The sequence below is a fragment of the Rousettus aegyptiacus genome, unplaced genomic scaffold, assembly GCF_014176215.1.
Source record: "Rousettus aegyptiacus isolate mRouAeg1 unplaced genomic scaffold, mRouAeg1.p scaffold_m13_p_6, whole genome shotgun sequence".
NCBI lineage: Eukaryota > Metazoa > Chordata > Mammalia > Chiroptera > Pteropodidae > Rousettus > Rousettus aegyptiacus.
In genome coordinates this window covers 78,760,135-78,782,997 of record NW_023416309.1, presented here as the reverse complement: position 1 = coordinate 78,782,997, position 22,863 = coordinate 78,760,135, and the positions used below count along the sequence as shown (strand labels likewise).

At 51.1% G+C, this 22,863-nt stretch overlaps 1 protein-coding gene and 1 pseudogene across 5 annotated transcripts in view; one reads left to right on the top strand and one right to left on the bottom strand.

The window, feature by feature from the left end:
* ABR (ABR activator of RhoGEF and GTPase) overlaps positions 1-22,863 on the top strand; it is a 175,162-nt gene that overhangs the window by 117,412 nt on the left and 34,887 nt on the right. For all 5 annotated transcript variants that reach the window (XM_036223703.1, XM_036223706.1, XM_036223705.1 and 2 more), the window contains 11 exons: positions 669-729; positions 5,654-5,706; positions 6,285-6,425; positions 8,196-8,317; positions 9,867-10,032; positions 13,333-13,455; positions 13,813-13,888; positions 14,407-14,511; positions 15,499-15,573; positions 18,721-18,818; positions 19,201-19,332. In XM_036223703.1, coding sequence (XP_036079596.1) covers positions 669-729; positions 5,654-5,706; positions 6,285-6,425; positions 8,196-8,317; positions 9,867-10,032; positions 13,333-13,455; positions 13,813-13,888; positions 14,407-14,511; positions 15,499-15,573; positions 18,721-18,818; positions 19,201-19,332 — 1,152 coding nt within the window. The remainder of the gene's footprint in view (positions 1-668; positions 730-5,653; positions 5,707-6,284; positions 6,426-8,195; positions 8,318-9,866; positions 10,033-13,332; positions 13,456-13,812; positions 13,889-14,406; positions 14,512-15,498; positions 15,574-18,720; positions 18,819-19,200; positions 19,333-22,863) is intronic.
* On the bottom strand, positions 11,669-11,787 carry LOC118604637 (annotated as a pseudogene).

Here is a 22,863-nt window from a genome sequence, read left to right as displayed (position 1 = left end):
GGATCCATGGGCTGTCGCCTCTTCCTTCCTTGCTAGTTCCTCTCTGATGCCTAGCACAGGCTCTGCAGAGTGGAGAGTGTCAAGTGGCGCTGGGGGCTGTGCGAGTCCCTCCCAATATATATGGGTAGGATGTAGGTCAGACTGCCCTATAGAACTCAGCCACTCAGCCCTAGGTACACCACTGCCCTGCTTGCCCCTGCACAGGTGTGCAGAACCACTCATTCTTTATCCCAAGAGCTGCTCATGCCCCCAGGATCAGCTGCAACACCTGGTTTTAGTCCACTAAAATCCTGTGTGCAGACCCCTTAATAGTGGCTGCTGCTGGGGAAAGCCTGGACAGGACTGAGGATCCTGCATTTGCCACCACCCATCCTCTGAAAGGCCCTCAGAGTCTCCAGGGAGAGACTTTAGGGGATGGGCCTGAGGAGCACCATTATCACAGTTCTCTCCGATACCTAGAGTCTGGACTCCAGGAGGCTCCTGGAGGTCATGGGTGTGGCATAGGGAGTCTGCAGGGAGAGGCAGAGACAATGCCTATGCCCATCAGCCTTTGTCTCTGCTCATATTTGCACCCCTGGGTTTCAGAGCCCTTCCTGTTGTGCTCACGATGGGGGATGGGCAGGCTCAGGGGACAGGCCAGGTAGTGATTCCTCTCCTCTGTTTGGCAGGAACTCAAAGTGAAAGGTCCCAAGGACTCCAAGGACAGCCACACGTCAGTCACTATGGAAGGTACTTTATAGGAAGGGCTGAATAGCAGTCACCTTTCTTTGTCTGGCTTTGTGTACTATGGTACCCTGTTTGTGTGAGCGTGTGCATGTTCGTGTGTGAGTGTGTGTGAGCACGCGCATGCAAGGAATCAGCCTCCGTCCCCAGGCAGCCAGCCAGCTACAAACGTGCTCCTCCTTAGGATGCCAGCGGGCAGCCCGGCTCCCCTCCTCCCCCCTCTTCCCCCCTCCTTCCTCTCCCGCTTCTCCACCAGCGCCTCCCCTCCCCTCGCTCCCCCTTTTTCCCCTCCCCATTGCTAGAGGAGCACTCAGAAGCGGCTGCTTGATTCTGGAGGCTGTGCAGCAGCAGCGGGCAAGGTGGCTTAGTGGCCGGGCTGCTGATGGGAGCCAGGGAGCGATGGCCGCTCGCTCCTGCCACGGGGACAGAGGCTGCCATGGAAATTCTCCTCATCATTCGCTTCTGCTGTAACTGCACCTATGGTAACCCAGATCCCTCTCACGGGAGGTGGTGTATCTTTCCACCTCTGGGGGCTGGTGGCTGGAATGGGCTTAAATGTGATTGTCAGGGTTTAGGGGACAGCAAGGGGGGCTGGGCACAAGTGGCTAGACTAGAGCTGTGTGTCCCCCTGTTCTGGCTAGCTTCCAGCCTGAGGTTGAAGTCTGGGGGCCACTTGGGGCAGGGTGCCTTAGAAATGGAAGGACTAGGCTAGAAGGGTCCAGGTACCCACCAAAGATCTGTTTGGAATTGATGGCTTAGCTTGAGAGGCTGTGGGCAACTTCCTGGAGAGGCTGTAAGGACACAAAGTGAGAAGGCTGTACCTGCAGGTGTGGCAACCTGGGGCTGGAGCCGGGTCAGTGGGGCCAGTCAGAGAGAGACAGGTGGTCTGGACAGCAGTGCCTTGAACAGGGAGGATGCCAGCCCCGGCTGGAGGGAGAAGTTGGGAGTTTCTTTGTTTCCAGAGAGAGGAGAGAAGATTGAGTGGCCAGGGTATTGTGTGCTCGGAGTGCACATGTTGCTTTGAGATATTCTCTCCTTTCAAAACTGCAGTGGTGGGAGAACTGGATGCGGTTGGGAGAGCAGGAAGCAACTGGATTGCTCTGAGGGGGTATGTTTCTAGCTACTGCAGACCCTTGAGCTGGGGTCTTGGCACTTCGCACATAAGGTCAGTGCAGAATGCCAAGAGGAGAGGGGGCGTGGCAGTCTGCTGCTTTGTGAAGGTCACACACCCACCATTCAATGGAAGCATCCGCTTTGCAGCTCCCTCAGCGATAGGGTCCTTGGACAGGCACATGCTGTCAGCCAGGCTCTTGCTTGAAGGAGGCTGAAGCAGGCTAGGCAGGGAGGGGTCTAAAAGCAGGTGGGCCCTGCTCTCTGAGGCAAGAAATGCCTTAGGGATGACCCAAGCTGCCTTTGGCAGGGGTGTAGGGGTCAAGCGTTGCCTTGGGCCCCTGTGTGTTGGAGTAGCAGGCAGCTGGCCCTGTCTCTTCCCTTCCACAAGGCGTTTTGTCTCTGCACCCTTCCGAGTCACTTTGCTTTCACATCTCCGTGGTAACCTGGAGCTCCTTGTCAAAGGCTGAACGGAAGGGGGTGGCAGTTTGCTCGAGGAGAGATGATGGGGTTTCCTGGGCTCTTTCCCAGAGGCCACTGTTGTCCCCTCACCTTCTCAGGCTGTCCTGTGTCCAAGACTACTTGTGACGGAGGTAACTCCTGAGGCAGCTTCTCTCCAGCTGCCCCAGCAGGACAGCTGTAGTCACCGGGAAGAAGCTGCCCTGTGACATTGCCCCTCAGCTTAGATTCTGACAGGCTGGAGTAAGCAAGAGAGAGCTGGACTTGAAATAGGCTGTTTGAAGATCAGAGGAGAAACGCTGTTTTGGTCTGGACTAGGAGCTGGTCAGGTCTCAACTCTGCCTCCCTGAAAAGGAGGAGGTGAGCCCTTTGCTTCCTCTTTCCATCCCAAAAGGAAGTTTAGTCTTAGTGAAACAGGCCTGGGACCTGGATTTGAGTTTCTTTGGTCCCTACAGTGAATGCTGTCTCTGAAGTCAGCTCCGAAGTGGGAAATGGGAGGCGAATGAGCCCTTGCTTACTACACTGTTCAGAATCTTCTCAGCCCCTCAAAGGGATGTTCTGGGGGTCCCATGGAGACTGTACAACTTGGGGCTCACTCCGGAGTTGTCTGCCTTAATGGTTATTTGCTCAGCACCCCCTCTGCATGGCTCCATGCTGTGGGGGATGTGAAGAGAAGTCAAGTGTGACCCAGGCCCCTAAGGAAGTGGCTCTCCTGGACAGCGAGGTTGGTCAGCTCACCCACTCCTTCCTGGTGAATCTTTCCAAGAGTCCTCCTGAGGGTCACTGAGCTTTTGTAGGTGCTTCCCTCTCTGTGGAATCAAAATAATTTTTTTAAAAAAGCATGAGTAGACCTAAATTCAAAACTCAGCTACCACTTATAGCTTTGGGATTGTAAGCAAGTTACATAATTTTTCTGTATCTTAGAGAAGTTTCTTCATCTGTGAAATAGGGCTAGTTATAATTGCTTTCCATTTTAATCGAAGGAAATAATGCAGGTAAAACAGTGCTATTGGACACAGAGCAAGTGCCCAACAAACTAGAGAGAGGCCAGCTTGCTTGTGTAAGTGGTCTGACTTTTAGGCACTATGGGTATTGTTTGTAAAAGTCCTGGTCAGGGAAGTCTTCCTGGAGGAGGGAGAGAGACAAGCATTGCGACTTGGTGAACGATGTCTACCCCGGGAACAGGAACGGCATGGTGAAGAGTGAAGAGAGTGGGAGAAGCGGGGGCAGGAAGCAGGCCGGCCTGCTGGAGACATGGAACAGGTGAAGCGGGAAGGGTGGGCTCTTCGCCCTGTGTTCTCAGGGGCAACAGGCATGCAGGGGCCGTGGCGAGCACAAACATCGGGTTGTTCTTTCTCCCCTGGTTCCTTCCATATCTGACTATGTCCCCAGGGCCTGCTCCCTGCACTTCCTTCTCCCCTCATTTCCTCCCAGCTGTCCTCCCCCAACCTGGGGCTGAGGCACAGGACTCATTCCACAGCTCCAATCAGGGGGATTCTTGAGGTGACTGCAGGCATATTAATAACCCCTCTGAAACCCAACCCCACCATTTGTGAAAATCTCTGAGCTTAGTCAGAAACCTCTTCCTCCTGGGATGCAAGAGAGGGACAGAGGGAGCTGATACTGCAGTATCAGCTTTCCCCAAGCTGGACTCGAGGGCCCACCCTGGCAGGTGTCTGCTGAACTCGCACCTTCTCTTGGGTCTCTGGGGTCCTTGGGGTGTGCTTTCCCTACTAAGATGAGGTAAGCCATAGGTGGATGCCTCAGAACTGGGTCCCCCCTGACTGATAAATGGGCTCTACCATCACTGTCCCAGGATACCCCAAGCCTGGTCCTGTGCATTCTGGATCCTGTATGTAGCTCTAGAAATTGCTAAATGAAGAGAGGGCCACATGTAAGTCATAGGAGGTATGTTTGCATAAAACAATGGTTTTTGATCATGCCTACATATCAGAATCAGCAAAGGAGCTTTTTAAAAATGCTGATACCCAGGTTCTACCAGGCAGAGATTGGGATTTAGCTGATGGGGTGAAAAGAGGGAAGCAGGCAGCTGTATCTTTGAAGAGCTTCCCCAGTGATTCTAAGGGGCAGCCAAGCAAAGACTGCAGATACGGCTCATGGCACACCACTGAGACTGTCTTCCCCACAGCCAGCAGATTGTCTCCAAAGTGTCTGCTTAGCATTGCATGGAGTATTTATATCTAGGACTTCGGGGGACTTTTGGGTTTGGGGCTGACTAGAGCATGAGTGTCAGTTCTGAGACCTGTCACAACCTGGTCCCTACAGTGAATGCTGTCTCTGAAGTCAGCTTCGAAGTGGGAAATGGGGGTCGAATGAGCCCTTGCTTACTACACTGTTCAGAATCTTCTCAGAATCTAGGGGCCTCCTCTCAGACCTCTTATTGCTCCTATGGCAGGAGGGGAGAGGTCATGACCACATGGGCAGAGGCATCCAGGTGCAGGACTGAGGCTGAACCACCCATGTTGGGAGAGGCCGGGTATAGCTGCTTATAGGCAGCTTTGTTTGGAAGTGTTGGTCGGCCAGCTGCCACTCCCACCTGTCCCTGCTGAATGCCAGCAATCCTCATTTGGTCACCAAGGGGTGTGGTGAATGGAGGCTCTGCTGAGCTTGCATTTTCCCAGCCTCTTGAGGGCTCCCAGAGGCCCCACCTGAATTTTTTCAGGAAATCTTTGCCCCTGCGGCTCTCACTTATTTGAAAGCAGAGCCTTTTTGTGGAGAGCTGCCCGCCCGCTTCCTGTCCTATTTTGTCTGAGGTTTTGAGCGTGTGGAGAGGGGTCTTCTCATGGAGACGAGGCTGACTATGTGGGTCAGATTGAAGCCTGCCATTCCCAGGTGTTGGTGCAGGCCTTGGAACAGCAGAGTATGAGAGTGATCAAAAACGGGGGAGCTGTGCCCTCCCTGGCAAAACAGTGTGTCTCCTTGCCACATTCTGGGGTTCCAGATGTGACCTGGAATGTGCTGGAGCTCTGTAGGGTAAGGCTAGGCGTAGCTGTGTGATTCAGGGTGAGGGGTACAGAGGAGCATCTTCATTAGCTCTGAGCCTGGTCAGGCCAGGGGACAGTCCCCGAAGAAATCACGTCTGGTGGGAGACAAGTTAAGGGGGCAGGTGGGAGGGCGCCCAGACTGCCAGGACCGCATGTGTGCCTGTTCGTGTTGTCTGGCCTGTCCTGGGGTGAGAATGGGGGTGCAGGTTGCTGTGGAACCCGCTTGTGGATGGGTGTCTTGCAAGTGGGTGTCCGTGTAGGGGAGTGAGGCGGGTTGGGGGACAAGGCTGGTCCCTGAGGTCTTGAGCTGCTCCCGTATTTCATCTGTCCTGTCTCCTCCCTGCCCTCCCCAACAGCTCTGCTCTACAAGCCCATTGATCGAGTGACCAGGAGCACCCTGGTCCTGCATGTGAGTGTCCACCCCGAATGTCCAGGAATTCGGTGAGAGACCGAGCTCAGGGTGGGCAGATGCTGGTGTCACTGAGAAAAGCCCATTTGGGAAACCGAGCCAGAGGGTCTCTGGTCCCCAACTGCGCCTGCCTAGGCTGTGGTAACCATGCCAACAGGGCCAGGGCCTAAATATAGCTGGCTACTAAGCTTGACATTTGGCCAAATGCTCCCTAGGAGGCAGGCACTTCCTGCCTCCCCATCCCTTGCCTAATGGTCTCCAGTGTCCTTGGAGCAGCTGTGGGGTGGGTTGAGGGGTATCTCTCACAGCTGCTTGGTGAGATGAGACTCCACCTGGCTCTCTTTCCCAGGGGGCGGGGGTGAGTAATGACTGCAGCGGAAATAAAGGAGCATCACTGCCCTCACCCCTGCTGCACTGACCCTCATTTTTAGTTCAGATTTTGCAGACATGACCAGATTAGAGTGTGGATCCCTGAGTGCCCCACTTAGAATTCTTATAATAGGAATTGAGTGCTTCCCACTATCTTCTCATTGAGCCCCAGAACTGCTTCCCTCAACTCACTACCACAACCCTTCCAGGACCTGCTGAAGCACACACCTGTGGACCACCCAGACTATCCGCTGCTACAAGATGCCCTCCGCATCTCCCAGAACTTCTTGTCTAGCATCAATGAGGACATTGACCCCCGCCGGACTGCGGTCACAACTCCCAAAGGGGAGGTGAGCTCAGGACCCAGCACAGCCTCACCCCCAGGCTGAGGAGGGTACAGCGGACCAGATCACCCATCCCTGCTCTCCTGCACGCACAGGCACTGCTGCCCTGTGCCTTGTGCCTCTCCAGCTCTGATCTCTCATTCTCAGCCAAAGAAAGGCCTTCAGGCCCTGGGCTGACAGCTTTAAGCCAGTGTCTCATTAGTCTTCATAATAGTTTATGAAAGCTTAAGAGGAAACTGAGACCTGGAGAGTCTCCAGGTCTGGCACAAAGTCTCTTGGCCATAGGTACAGAATTGGATTCTTTAGCTGGGGTTATCTATCTGTAAGCTCCATGCACTGTCCCCAATACCAGGGAGAGGTGCTAGCTACCTCGTTTTCCAATGCAAGCACCCCTCTCTGGGCAGTAAGATGCCCTCAGGGTCCCCTGGAAGATAATGGCTCAGTCTGAGGGAGCACTGTAGTCTGAAGAAGCCTGAGCTCTGAGCTGCCTCTCATCAGCTTTCATGAGCAGGTAGGAGGAGCTAGGGAATGAGCCCCACAGCAGGAAAGGCTGCTGGGAAGGGTGGTTGAAGCAGCCAGGCTGCTGGAATGTCCCAGGTGGGTGCCTAGATATGGTACAGCAGCTCCAGTTCCCTGAGGACCTTTCTTGGCGGAAGGGTAGCAGTACCCTAGTGAAGGGAAGCAATTAGAAGAATCAGAGGGACAGTTACCTGCATGGGTCAGCAGCCTGGCCCACATACAGTGCTTCCTGTCCAGGAGAGGTAATTAAGTGGTGTTTAGGAATGAAGGTCAGCTGGGTTTATGCTCCTTTGTTACATTTAGGAGTCTCCAGTGTCTCCTGGGGAGGGAAGTAATGAGGGACAGGGTCTGGAGAGTGACTAATAGGCACAGAGAGCACAGAGAGCTAGCTGTCTGCATGCAGCTCCCAGCCCTGGAATGTCACTAGGTCATTTGACTCAGGAAAAAATTTTTAGAGGGCTTAGAGCACTATCACTCTCTGATCATTTTAATTATATGCATTCAATATGCTCACCTACAATTGTAGCATATGTGGGTCACATATTATATAATACACACAGAGAGTGATGGGACAAATTGTGACAGCCCCAGGGAGCCTGCTGCCTCTGAGGGCGGCAAAGAGGAAACTGGAAGTTTTGCATAGACTGGTGCTCTTGACCATGGAGCACCCAGGTTAGAGATGGCTACAGGCAGGGAGGGTAGCCAGGGCCTCCCATCCACCTGGAGGTGGTTGAAAAAGTCAGAGGTAGTGTCAACAGGCCTGGGTAGGTCTGCAGATCAAGTTCTCGATCAATTTCTTAGGGTTGTTGGGGAGGTTCTAGGGTGGGATTGGGGTAAGGAGTGTTTATGCCCCAGGGTAGAGTAACCAAGTCATCCTGAACTAGGGTTCATCGAGGGGGGAGTTGTTGAGAGCTGCAGAAAAATGTAAAGCTACCATTCGTTGGTCACATGATGTGCTGTTTTACATATACCATCTTGATGAATCCTTCCTATGGGCAGACATCATTATCCCCATTTTACAGATGGTAGAACTGAGACTCAGAGAGGCCAGGGAACTTGCCTAAGATCACAGCTGGGAAGTGGCAGAGTCTGGATTCAAGCCTGTGTCCATGTGGCCCCAAAGCCAATGCTCTTAACCACCAGGCATTATGGACCCTCCCTGCAGCCCAACTCCCAACTGGATGGTGCCCCCATTGTAGGCTGGGCCCTGGGCTGACTCCCCGCTGAGCAGGTGGGCGGGTGTGCCATCTCCCTCAGACGCGGCAGCTGGTGAAGGACGGCTTCCTGGTAGAAGTGTCAGAGGGCTCCCGGAAGCTGCGGCATGTCTTCCTCTTTACAGATGTCCTCCTATGTGCCAAGCTAAAGAAGACCTCTGTGGGGTGAGTGTGCACCCTTCTAGGGTGGTCGATGTGGAGGGCAGCTAGACTCTGTCTCCTGTGAAATCCCTCAACAACCCGGGGCAATCTGCGTTTCTTTTCCTTTTTAAAAACGTATTAATTAATTTTATTTTACGACATAAAGCCTTTTTCTAAAAATAAATCATATTTTTAATTATAAGGTAATATAACCCAATTACAGACAAAAACCCATCACCCACCCGAACATAAGCATCAGTCTCCTGCTGCTATATTTCCTTCTAGTTTTTTTTAATGTTCTTATGTTTTTTTCATATACTTGTAATCAGAGTGAATACCCAATTTGGGGCTCTGCTTTTTCCATTTCACGTCATAAGCATTTTCCCTGTTGCTGCCTAATCTTCATAATCATCATTTTACTTTCCTGCGTGATGTTACAAGTGGATATGCTATAATTTACTTAAGCATTCTCCTTTTATTTGACATCTCTACATTTTTGCTAACTGCAAGTGAGTGAATATTCATTAAATCTGCTATCATTTATTGAGTGCTTCTACCATGCCAGGTGCCATGACAAATACTTTGAATATATTATTTCTAATCTTCCTAACAACTCTACAAAGTAAGTATTATTATCCCCATCTCACAGATAAGAGAAAAGACTTAGAAAAGTTAAATAAGTTGCCCACGGTCACACAACTAGAAGTGGACAAGGTGGGATTTGAACCTTAATCTGACTTGACAGCTTCTTTTCACCTCCATCTCTATACTTAGTGATGTGGGTCTGCTCTGTGCCATGAGCAGAAAAGGTTTTTTAGTATTCATCGTACATTCTTTCACCTCCTGTGTGCCAAGTACACTAGCTTATAGTCCAGGGGAGACAGCCATATGCTCACTGAAATTCTAAGGGACCGGAATGAGAGGTGCAAACCTGAGTCCTGGGGCAAGTGAGAGGAGAGGTTATTATGAGCTTCAATAAAGGGGATGACTCCCTGGAACTAGGTTTGAGACAATTCTGAAGCAGAGATGGCAATCATAAGCAAACATGCCTATGCCTTAAGTCCTTTGCCCATGGAAGACATTACTAATAAACCACAGCACTGTTTCCCACTAGGCTTGAATGTGGCTTCATAATCCTCAACCCAGCAACTTCTGTGGATCATTGGCATTCAAAATAATATTTGTATTCCATCTCTAGCCTAAAGGATAATGAATATGAGCTAAGTATAGATAAGCTGGAAGGGAGAGGAGAGCGTGGGATGAAGAACAGGAAAGTGTGAGCCCACTTTTGCTCCTATCCTAGAGGTTTGGGATGTTTGAAAACATCTCAGTCGTGTGAGACCAGGAGACTGGCGAGGCCAAGGTCCAGAGTCCTCACTGCTGCCTGAGCCTAGAATCTGACCATCATTACTCCACGTGTGTGTTTCCTGATTGGGGTTCTCAAGGACAAGGGCTCATTCTTGTCTGTGACAAGTTCTCAGTAAATCCATTGAGGTTACTTATTGGTTCTAGGAGTTCAGGCTTAAAAAGCCAAGTTCCTTCTGGCTTATGTCTTTTTCTGGCTTGTTCGCAGGAAGCACCAGCAATATGACTGCAAATGGTACATCCCCCTGGCTGACCTCGTGTTTCCATCCCCTGAGGAGTCCGAGGCCAGCCCCCATGTGCACCCCTTCCCAGACCATGAGCTGGAGGACATGAAAATGAAGATCTCCGCCCTCAAGAGTGAAATCCAGAAGGAGGTGAGCAGAGCCTGGCATCTGACTGGGAGAATGACCGTTTTTATTAGGGCCCTTTGAACTGGGTATGCTGGAGAGGTGGAGGGAGGGGAAGTTGTAAGGGCTGGGAGCATATGCAGGCTTAGGGAAAGACTTTAACCATGGCAGATTAGTACTGAGCAGATGGAGGGCAAGCCGAGGAGTCAGTGCTCAGAATTTACTGGGGTTACTTATGGGAAATTTCCTGGAAAATAGTATATGTTAAACTGCAGAAAAGGGAAGCGATAGAAGAAGGCCTCCTTGAAGAAAAGCAGGACATGTATGAGAGAAGCTAGGAGTCCTCTCAGAAACTGACAGATCAAGTAGGCAAATACTAAGGAGGGAGGGGCTTTGAATATCACAATTAATGCACTCAATCTAAAAACTGCACAGAAGATATACCCTAATGGAGAATTGAGATTCTTGTCAAACGCATGTGAACATTTAACATACATTAGGCTGCAACAGAATCTCCGATTTTTTAAAAAAATTGATAGTCTACTGGTCATGTTTGACCACAGTACGGTAAACTTAGACATCGACAACTAGAATATTGTTAAGTATGTGCCTGGAAAGTTAAAACTCTGAGGGTAAGGAGGAAATCAAAATGCAAACTGTAAACTGTTTAAAACTGCATAAAAATGAGAACACTCCATATCAAAACAATGGGATATAGCCAAATCTCTATTTAGAGGAAAATGTATAGCCTTGAATTCATATATTTTAAAACAGTGGCTAGAGGAAAGCACCCAGGAAGAACCTTACCTATGAATGACAGGAAGAGCATAAAGGGTCTTGGTTGATTGGCCTGGTCTTTTCTTCACCCATCCAGGCTCAGGTTAGGCCTTACCTTCCCTGATGTTCCCCCACTGCAATCTAGGTTGGGTGCCCTGTTTTCTGGTTCCTGATTGTTTGCCTATTTTCTTTGCTTTATCGGTACTGAATTAATTGCATGGTCAGCTTTCTCCTTTTCCCACTATGATCCAAACTCTAGTGAGCGGCTGTTTTATTCATTTCTATGTCTCTAGTACTTGGCACATAATAAATAGGTGCTTCACAAGTGATTGTTGAGGACTACATGGCCAGATGGCCGCTAAGGAAGGATCTTTTCAACTCAGATATCTCTCCTTTAGCTGTGGAGATAAAGACCATAGTGATAACCCCAGGGGTGTTTGGGACTGAGGATCTGACTGGGGTGCATCTACCCAGAGGGAGCACAGGTAATCCTAACTAGCACAGGTATCCTCCTCCTGATTGCTCGACCCTGCCTCAGTGGAGCCTGTTTCCACATCTGACACTGCTAACCATCCCCACCCCAGGGGCATTCTGCATGCATGTTTCTCACCTGGTCCTGGGAGCTGGCAGGCTTTGTGCCCTCCCCCCTGCCCCAGGTGTGCAGACATGGCCTTCTGCTCGGTCACATCAGTGCTTAAGGAGCTCCACTGGCTGCTGGCTCCAGAGCTGTGCCAGAGGCCTCATGGAGTTCCTTGTCTGGTGAAGAAGGCAGGCATGCCCATTACTGAACACAGTGTGTGACGCAGTATGATGAGAGTCACTGGAGAGGCACAATGGTGTCGTTCTCTGAATCACAGAAGAAGCAGTGATTCACTTTTTTTTTTTATGATTACAGCACCTGGCCTTTCTAGGTGGTCTCCCATCCAAGTACTAACCAGGCCCGACCCTACTTAGCTTCCGAGATCAGACAGGATCAAGTGTGTTCAGGGTAGCATAGCCATAGACAGTGATTTACTTTTTTAATAACATTTTTTTAACATAATCTTTTTCTAATCACTGGTATAACCCTGGCTTATAATAAGAAAAGCTCATAATACCAAAGTATATAGAGTAAAACTGATCATTGCCCACCCCCGCTGATAACAGTCTGAAGTGTATTCTTATAGCCTCCTCTTTGCCAATACTTGTGTGCACACGCATGCGTGTGTATTTTAATGAGATAAGACTACATGTGCTGTTTTGCAATTTAAGCTTTTCACTTACCAGTGCATCTATGGGTTCTTGGGTCTGTCAGATTCTTTTTAACAGCTGCATCCTGTTCTGCTGCTTGGCTGCAGAACAACGTATTTAGGTATTTAGACTGTTTTTGGTTCTTTACTCTTAACTGGCACATCTGCAATAAATATCACCGCACGCATAAATCTTCTCTCTGGTAGATTCCCCACAAGTGAGATGACTAGGGCAAAGGGCTTGTGCATTTAATTGCCAGATTTACCTCTGAAAATGTTGCATCCGATTCTGTTCCCACCAGCAGTGTGTGAGAGACACCGATCCCCCACACTGTCACAACACTGGCTATGAGCCACTATTACAATCTTGCAAAATCTAGTGGATAAAAAAAAAATACTGCAGAAATGAATTCCAACTGTGGAGTTTGAGGATGGCATTGGAACCGAGACTTCAGCATATTAGCAGTTAATAAAAGGGAAGGGGTTCTTTATAAAATATAAACTTGGAAAATTAATTGGTGGAGGAGGGGATACCGACTGAGAGGGGACGGCTTGTTAGAGGCCCGGGAATAACACCATGAGGCTGAGGTGGAGGATGCAGGGTAGGGTGGTGTGGGACATCAGGTGGAGCATGGAGGCTGGGACCCGGCCTTGGGAAGCCCCAGGCGTCAGGACTTGGGCTTTGTGCTGAAAGGCGTCTGAGGTTTTTAAGCTGAGTGTCTCAATGGTACCAGGATTTAATTTATAGAGGTGTCTGACATGGAGAGGCTCATGCCACTGAAAAGTTTTATTACTACTTAATAGTCTCCAAGAGAAGGGGACATGCTACACCACACAGGGCCACATGGGGGAAGCACCAGTTTTGGTCAGGAGGCAGAAGGAGCATGAGAAAGTGTGGCCCAGAGCTTGGATTGTGTTTTCCAAGAGAAAGGAAGGCAGGGCAGGGAAACAGCTTAGGGACTGGCTAGTGCAGATAATGTTGGTGGGCTCTGGGCTATAGGGACTGTCCCTAGCTGTCTGTCAACTGGCCCTGGGTGACTTAGGGCAGCGGGGATGGTGTGTGAGAGTTAAATAGAGGAGGTGGTTGGGGATACGGCCTCATAGAAGAGTCATTTACTATGTTATGAATTAGCATGCCCTGGAAGATGCAGTTTTCTCTCTGGCCAGCTTTGCCCCCCTCCCCAAGTTGTCAAAGCATTAAAAAATACAGAAAAAGAAAAGAAAAAAAAAGCAATCACGGGGAAAGTTGTGCTCAGAGCTGCTGGGTGATAAGTAGAATCTGAGTGTCAAGGAAACCATCTGTTCCCTCTGTCCCCTGCAGAAAGCCAACAAAGCACAGAGCCGGGCGATTGAGCGCCTGAAAAAGAAGATGTTTGAGAATGAGTTCTTGCTGCTGCTCAATTCCCCCACAATCCCATTTCGGATCCACAATCGGAATGGAAAGGTCAGAAAGGGTGGAACAAAGAAAGCCCCCTTCCGCGGTCCAGGACTGTCCACTCCCTATGGCTCCTGGCCTTAACCTGTGGAAATCAGGGACTCAGGCTCCCAATTCCCAAAGAGGCCACCATGGCTCCAGCCCTGGATTTCCTCTCCCCACTGGTGTGGAGCCAGTGCCCTCTGCTGGCCATCACTGTCACTGCCGTGACTGGGCTTCCCAAGAAGGAGGTCCTCCTCCCAGCTGCCTCCTTCTCCAAGCCTAGGGGTGCCTGGGTAAGAAGAAGCTTTGTTGGGCCTCCAGAATCCAGGAATGTGCTTGGCCTGACTATGGTCACCCTACTGAATTGTCATCTCCTCTCTTCAGAGCTACCTGTTCCTGCTGTCCTCGGACTATGAGAGGTCGGAGTGGAGAGAAGCAATTCAGAAACTACAGAAGAAGGGTAAAGTCCTGCCCCACTTTACAATGCCCTGATGGGGTTCGTAGCAACAATAGGCCTTTTATGTTTCCGAGCACTTTCATGTCCAGTATGTCCTCTTCGGCTCTCATAGTCACTCTATAAAGTGCCGGTGCAGGTAGCACTTCAATTGATGTTACTGATCAATTGAGGCCCCAAAAATTTAAGTTGATTTTCTTAAACCGTACAGTGAATTAGCAATAGGACTGGACTGAGCCCAGGGTTGTTCATCTGTCTCTGTCTCTCTCCCCCTCTCTCTCTTGTTCTCACTCTTTCATACACACGTACACGGGCCTCTTCTTCACTTAGACTCTCCCAGTTGACGCCCCCTGACATCACCCACGACTATCCCCATGCTAGTGTCTACAAGTCTTTCCCTCCTTTCCAGTGACCCACTCTGCCTCTAGAGCAAAGCTTGTTTTCTTGCAATAGCCCCCAAGGAAGAGCAGCAAGTCCTAGTGGACCTGCGGTGACGTTCCACTCTCTCTTGGCTCCTCCTACAGATCTCCAGGCCTTTGTCCTGAGCTCAGTGGAGCTCCAGGTGCTTACGGGATCCTGTTTCAAACTTAGGACTGTACACAACATTCCTGTCACCAGCAATAAAGATGGTAAGATCTGGAACCCAAGGTTGCCCAATCAGCAGGTCCAACCCCCCCACCCCTGCCACTTCCCCCCAGGGTACTTCTGGGGCTTTCCATAAGAACCTAGCCAGACACTTGGCTACAAATATCTGCTCTCTGCTCAGCTGTGTTGGGATGACTCAGTTGCAAAGTATACAGAGAGCTCGAACAGGGGTTATCCATTCCCCAAATGGCCCCAACTTCCCCCTAATGACCCGCCATGGCTTGAAAGAAGAATGTGGCACCTTGGTCTGCTGGGATTGTGGTGTTAATATGTTCACAAAGTGGTCAGATAATGGAAGCAAGAGTGGGGGAAGGGTAGATGGATTAGAATAATGTATGGGAAATAAGGCCAGAAGTTTCCAGGGAACAGATCTTGGAAGGTCTTGAATGCCAAGCAAGGAGTTTGTCATTCAAGCAGAGGAGCCTGTGGGAGGATTTCGAGCAAGGAAGAGCTGTGATTGGGGCTGGTAACTGGCCTAGAGTGGGTGAAATCTGGCTGTCCACGGGTACTGGGAAGAGGATTTGAAGGCAAGCTCTCCTCCACTACGGGGGTCTCCTGCCCCCTGTGTTCCAAAGAGGAGGAAGAGCTGGACCTTCTCTTCCACTGGGACAGTGACTTATATTGGTTGATTTTTCACTTTGAAAGGCTAGACCAAGGAGGGCAGCCACAGTATAGCAGGACTCAGAGGAAAAGGGAGAGTGCCCCTGGGGAATGGTAGTAAATTCCTGGTGCAAGAGGGGAGATGTGAGTGGAGGGAGAAGGCTGAGTGGATGGGGAAGGGGGCACCTGCTCACATTCCAGGAAGCAGTGGGCTCTGGAAAGTTCTTCATCTGGCCACCAGGTGGTGTTGTCAGACAAAGGCTCGGGCTGTATATTCCACCCGTTCTCCGTCCCAGCCAGTATGGGGTGTGGAGGGGGTGAAGCAGAGGAGCCTCTCACCTACCCCCACCCTGGGGGCTTTTCTCTTGTAGATGACGAGTCTCCAGGACTCTATGGCTTCCTTCATGTCATCGTCCACTCTGCCAAGGGGTTTAAACAGTCAGCCAGTAAGTGCCTCTGACTACCAGCCCTGGGAAGAAGCCGGGTGGGCCATTGTTCATCCTGTCGGACAAAGTCCCTATGCGCTCACTGCATGGGGCCTCCCTTCGCCCACCAGCTCTTCTCCTCCCCGGCTGGAGCCCTGCCAGCTGCCTTGAGATGTGGGACATCCCCCCAAGGGCCAGGAACCACCTTCTCTGGGCAGGGGCAGCATCCCTGCCCTTTGTCTCCAAGTCTGCTCTTCCCCAGGCCCTCCCCCACCCCAGGTGTTTGAAATCCTGGACTCAAACCCCACATCTACCAACTACAAATTGTGTGCCTTGGACAAGTCTCAACCTCTCCTAGCCTCAGCTTATTTCTCCAGAAAAAGCAACCCCACTTGTTAATATTGACCTTTGAGCAGGGGTAAATATGACTGTGTGTGTGGTACTAGCACATTGCCGCACATATCCCGTTTCCGCCCTTATTACCACCTACTAAATCTGTGCAGTTTTTAGTGTTCACAAGATACAGTATACTTTTTACCTATTTTTTTCTCCCTTTGGGAATTTGCGAGTCATTTAGACAACTAATAGCTTTTCCCCATTTGCCAGATGAGAAAACTGAGTCACAGAGAGACAGAAGGGCTTAACATCACACAGGATGAGAACCCCAGGGCCCCTGACTCCTCTCAGCCAGCACCCTCCCACTCCCTTCTCTTCCTCGCTGGCAGGTGAAGCCTGCCCTGTGCATCTTGCCTGCAGCGTACCACGCAGAGCTTATGCCACCGATCTGCAAACAGCCATTCCATAAACATTTACTATGAAGCCTGAGTTCCTGGTGTAAATTGGCCTCCCCTCTCTGCGTTCCCATCGCCCCAGGGAAAACCATGGTTGCAGCACCTGTCATACTGTTTTGCCGCTTAAAGTTTGCCTTTCCCGCAATGAGTTTCTAGAGGGCAGGAACCATGTTTCCTTTATCCTTGGATGAATAGGAGCTCAGTAATGCTGGATGAAGTAGTTAATTTCCTGGTACCTTACTAGGTGCTGAAGAAAGTGCAAATGTGGCCAGTGTGTGGTCAATGCCTTGGCATGGTCAAAGGCTTTTCAGGTATATCATCTGCTCTGATCCTTCTGGCATCCCTCTGAGGTCACTGATATCATTCCTGTTTTATGCACGAAGAAGCCGAGGCCTTGAGAACTCAAGAGACTTTCCCAGGGTCGCACAGGCAGATCACACAGGTGGTGTAGAATCTGTGTCTTCCACTACCAAAGCCCACACATTTCTCTAGTATGGCCAGGAGGACCTCACTTGTCACTCAGGCTGTGCTGCTTGTACACGGGGCAGCTTCCTGGGCCCTCCCCAGAACCATGGAATCCCCTGGTGTACACTGCCCAGTAATATTCCTGGTTAGTAAACTCCATAGGGCTGTGAACTAGCCCAAGTCTGTGGCCCACTGAGCTAGGCCAGGCACCTCCCATCTCCATGGCACCCAGATGTCTTGCCCTTCCTCTCTCTCTATTTCATGTTGGCTGGGATGGGCCTTAGAGAGCAGGCCCATCAAAGTGGTTAAACAAGGGGTGAGCTGCTACAAAATCTCTCCTTACTTCCAAACTGTCTTCACCTCCTCCCTCCCCTGGCCCCCTGACCTGCTCAAATGGGCATTCTGATTTGAGGAGGTTAGGACCTGTGAGTCTCCAGTGTGGCTTTTTGTCCTAGTGAACTCATCTACACAGTCAGGCCCAGGGTGTGGGCACCATGATTATCCCTGCTTACAAGTGAAAGTACTAAGGCAGAGAGGTTGGTGATCTGGGCAGAGCTAGGATTTAAACTCAGACAGTCTGATTCCAGAGCCTTCCCTGTTACCCTGTGAACTAGCCCTAGCCCCTGACGGAGAATTTACACACATCCAAGTCAATAAATGGGGACGGCCCTCTTGCCCAGCCCATCTCTCAGCCACTCAGACCCACAGCCTAATCTGGCTCCGGGCCTCTGGCGTTGTTTACCTGTTAATCAGCACCACCTCTTCGTGTGCTCTGATACCATTATAGCTACTCCGTGTCGCACCCAGCTAGAGACAACTTGGGGCAGCTCTACTTTATTCTCACGGAGAACAGCTCGGCTGGGCAGCCCCTGTGCCTGAGGCGTAGGTTTGTCCTGTGACCTCTGCCCCTCACCCCTTGATTCGTGCTATGGAAGATTGGTCATAGTGCCCCAAAGCCACCCCTGACTCAAACCACTACCCTGAGAAGCAACCTTGGCATCACCCATGGTAGGGTTAGGAGGGGACTTCCAGGGTCTGAGCCCCCGAGGGAATACGTGGATTTGCAGAATCACCTGTGGTTACCACCCAGTACTGTGGTCTGGTCTTCGGTCTCAGGGTAGAGGAGAGATTTTCAGCCTTAAGAGCCACGATGCAAACACCAGGGAAAGCCTGTCCCCCAGCCCTCTGCGCTTCGTTACCTGAAGCACTGAGAGGTGGTAGGGGCTCCATTTATTCATCTCACAGCATTCACTGTGTCCCTACCATACTGTTCTTGGTACCAAGAGTACATCAATGGTTAAGATAACAAGGCTTCTGCCCATGTGTGTTGTGCAGTGGAGGAAAGGAACGCAAGAAACACACAGAAAAGACAACTTCAGTCAAAGTTAAGTGCTAGGAAGAAAACAACAAACCCAGATTTTGGGATGTAGGGAGCGGGGTGGAGGGATGGGCCCATTTTTGGTTGTCACAGTGACTAGGGGTTACTCCAGCCTTCAGCCCCCAGAGGCCAAATGCCCTCTAGAGACTCCCACCTCAAATGCCAGTGACACCCTGTCGAGGAACCTGGGATCAGTGGGGGAGGAGTGAGGGGGTAACTCCTTTAGTCAGTGTGGTCATTGAAGATGTGGCTTGAGGCCTCAGTGGTGAGGAGGCAGCCAGGCAAAGATTAGGGACAAAAAGACAGCAAGGGGCCAAATAGGGGAGAGCTGGGCACATTTAGGGAGGAGGTCAGCGTAGCCATCTAAGAGGAGGGCAGAGAATGGGAAGGGGCCAGATGCATAGGGCTGGGGGAAGAACACCCAGAGTCACCCTACGGGGCTGTTGGGATGAACAGATGTGTTAAACCCCTTTCCCTCCCAAGTTCTTGGGCCTCGGGCCTCACGCGATGTGTCTCTGCCTGTCTCCCCTGCAGACCTGTACTGTACCCTGGAGGTGGATTCCTTTGGCTATTTTGTCAGCAAGGCCAAAACCAGGGTATTTCGGGATACGACAGAGCCCAAGTGGGATGAGGTGAGTGGACAGGCCTGGTGTTCCTGCAGGGGACCCCCGAGCTTGTCACCGATTGTGCCTAACCCACTTCTTGTGCTTGTATCCTGTTGGCTGGGGATCGTTGGGCCAGGTCCGACCCTCTAACTCCTCTGCCCTCCATCCCTGTTTATTTGGCTTTTGATTTTGTGTTTGTGTTCAGACATGGGGTTTCAGCTCAGGCCCCAGACTTCACTTCATCAGTGCTTTGGAGGCCTCTGAGCTCCAGAAAGTGAGGAAGCTCCTCCATGCCTTATGATGTGGTCCTCACAGGCCCTCCTGACCCCCTGTTCACCCTTGCAAAGTTGGAGACTCCACCTTCCACGAAGCCATGTCTTCTAGTTCCACTTGTTCCTTCTTCCCCCAGGAGTTTGAGATTGAGCTGGAGGGCTCTCAGTCCCTGAGGATCCTGTGCTACGAGAAGTGCTATGACAAGACCAAAGTCAACAAGGACAACAACGAGATCGTGGACAAGATCATGGGCAAAGGGCAGATCCAGGTGAGGGTCGAGATGCATCCAGGGCACCAAGGCAAGGCTTGGAGAGCTGCCAGGAGGTGGTGCCAGTTGAGAAGGTGTCCTTCTCACCCGCCTTTTTGGTCAAGGTGCTTGGCCTTTTGTGACTCGGGTTCAAAACTGGTTTAAGAAAAGTTCCCCAATATGGCAATCCTCCCCTACTAGAGACAGCATCTTATTCTAGCCCTAGACACCCATGCGTGCTGGTTCCTTGGGCTTCCACACCTGGCTGAGGTGGATCACTCACACTTCTGCAGGGTAGACTGAAGGGACGACTGCTACCTTTGTTTTCACATCCCTGCTCTAGTCTGCTGGTGGCTTTTCCCAGGAACACAGTGTTGAGAAGGATTCATGGAATATATATCCATGAGTGCTATGTTTGATTAGCAATGTCTGCCATAGGAGCCATTAGGCTGGAGCATTTGGGCTTAGGATCTGGCCTGGTTCCTGGGGGCTGGTCTCTTGCTAGGGTTGCTGGGCCTTACTTACCTGTCATTGGAGTTTATTGGCTTAGGGTGGGTTCTGTGGATATTGGTAGAGGCAGGTCCTGAGTCAGTTTTAAAGCATATATGCCTCAGCTGTGTTTCTTCGTACCCTGTTTATGTAGGGAAAGAGCCCTTGTTTGCAGCCTCTCTGGAAATTCTCCCAGTTTTTAAAATGGCTGCTATTCACTTACCTGTCAAGAGGATGTAGATGTGGGCAGGCGCGAAGCCATCCACACTCCATCTGGCATCTTGTGTAGCCTCATGCTTATAACACAAGCGGTCTGGTTTGGGGGTGGATTCTGTGACCATGAAATCAAGGGTAACAGTGACTGGCATACACTGTGACTGAGCCATGGGCATTAGGTGCTGTGGGCTTATTAACAGTTGCCCCAGATAGGATCTGGGTACAGAGAGCTGAATGATGCCTTTTGCAGGAAGCATTTGTTCTCTGATGCATTGTTAAGGCTGCAGAGTTTGATGTCTGGCTCTTGCCTGGGTATTCTTGATAGCACTGCCTCTGTGGACCTGTGTGAGCATTCTGCTCTCCCTACCTTCTCAGGCTCTTGTTTGAACGGGATGGCACCATTTGGTGGGGTCCCAGCCATCTGCCTCATGACTCCTTAAGTTCCTTAGCACATCTTTTCCTAATGCTGTGGGACCTGCACCCCATTCTTTAGCACTGTCACCAGGGAGATGGTGTTGCCAGGCAACCACAAGCCAGTCCTTCATTATTTCATTTTAATTTTTGGCTTATAAATAACAGAAATTCATTTCTTACAGTTCTGGAGGCTGGCAGTCCAAGGTCAGGGTGCCAGTATGATGAGGTTCTGGTAAGAACCCTCCTCCAGATTGCGGACTGCCAACTTCTTGTATCCTTACATGTGAAAGTGGTCCTTCATTATTTTATTCAATACTTAGGAAATGGGAGCCGATGAGAGAGGGCTCTCTAAATTCAGTTCTGGAAACCAACTTCCTGCAGGAGTAAGGAGTGGGAGGCCCAACTCAACATTCCTGAGCTGGCCAGAGGGTCAGGCAGAGAAGTTCTGGGCTGACCTGTATAGCCTCAGGAGATACTCAGCCAAGAGGCATGACCAGCTGCCATGCTCCTGGAACCATTGGTGGGTGTGGGATGGAAGAGTTTAATAGAGTGTCCAGGACAGCCAGCTCAGGGAACACCATGGGCCCTGACCCCTCCAGTACCTGGATTCCAGGGCTCATGGTATCATTCCACCTGGACTTCCAGCCCTGTTGCTTCTTCCTTCTCACTTCTGCCAGCCACACAAGCCCCCGGGGAAACACACCATAAATCATTACATCTTGGAGACAAGAGCAGATGGAGGTGGTGGGGGAAGGGGAGGAAGCCAGGTTATGTTTGGCAAAGCTGAAAGCACAGTCTGGTAAGGAAAATGTTTCTGTGTTTAAGCTTCGAGGAATGTTAAATGCCTGGGAGTTGATATTAAAAGAAACACAAACCTTCCTGCTGCCAGCTGACCTGGACCTGTGAGCGGCCAGATCAGAGCCAGCGTCCTCTAGAGGGCTTTGAAGTATCCGAGCCCTCAACTCCCCAAGGTGCAGCCCTCAGTCCTCAGCCATGGAGCTGTCTTACTGGCCTTCCTATGGATTGAGAGAGAAAGGAGGTGGGGGTGACCTTGCTGGGGGGGGGGGGCTGCTATGCCTTATACAGTCCCACTTACCCTGTGAGTGTCCTCGGAGACACCAAGGATGACCAGGCTAGGAACAGAGCCTGCACTGAGCTGTTCCCACGAGACCGGGCCCCACAGAGCCACGGGACAGTCTGTTCTCAGAGCTCGCTGCCACCTCCCTTCCTGCCACGTGTCCAAGGAAGGGAATTGGCACCAGCCTCTGGCAGTCAATTCTGCTCCCCTTCAGCAGGCACCAAGGATGCAATTAAGGTGGCCTGGCAGTAGGGAGTCCTTGGGGATGTTCGGGTGGCCTGAAGGAAAGGCAGGGGCAAGTAGGCTCACCCCTGCTGCCTTTCCCCCTTTCTAAGCACCTTCTGGCTCAGCCCCTTCAGAAAACAGTGAGGGACCCCATTTACTAAGCTGCAGGCATTTGCTTCAATATTAATTCCCTCTTTGGGTTGGCTCGATGTGGCAGTGGGGACAGGGAATCTGGAGCACGAGGTTGGGGCGATGGGGCGGGGGGGGGGGGGGGCGTGGCACAACAGTTAGTGACAGACAATGGCAGTACTAATTACAGACATATATGTTCAGCTCATGTGCTCTTGGAGACCCATCCCCAACATTATCTGATGACCCTCGCAACAGCTCTACAAGGAGAATAACAACCATATCCTCCCCATTGTACAGATAAAGACACTGAGGCCCAGGTGCCTCTGCTGAGAGTGCACAGGGAAGGCTGTGCTCTCTCCTCTGTGCTATGTCCCTGTGTCCCAGCCTGGATGAGGAGCACTGGCATGGCTAGTGGCCTGGAGGAGGAGCTGGGGCGAGGTTCCACCCCAGCATCCTGCTTTATGGCATAAGGTGAGCCTCAGGCTTCCTGTCTGGAATCCTCTTCTGGGCAGGAGCTGTTTCTGCCTGGCACAGCTGGAGGGATGCATGCAGAGAGAAGAGCCAGCGGAGGGGGACTTACTGTGCTTCTGCAGTGTGCCCAGGCTGGCTGCTCCAAGGGGCGCAGAGGGGCCTAGCCTTAAGAAATCCACTGCCAGATTAGAAGACAAGTATATCAATGTATGCCAAGCTACCAGAGAACAAAGCAAGAAGGTAGTAACGATGATGATGATTACATCAGAGAGCTGACTGTGAGCCCAGCACTAGGCCGATGCTCGCAGCATTATCTCAGATCTTCAGAGTACCCCATGGGGTAGAAAAGTTATCACGGTTTTGAAGATCGGAAAGCTGAGGCATAAAGGATTAAGTAACTTGTCCAAGAGCAGGCAGCCAGTGGGCAGGACAGCCAGGGCTGGAAGCAGGCAGGCACCAGAGCCCACGCCTTGCCCTCTCTGGGTGCTTTTCTGTCTCCCACTGTCCCACAGTAAGATGGAAGCTTG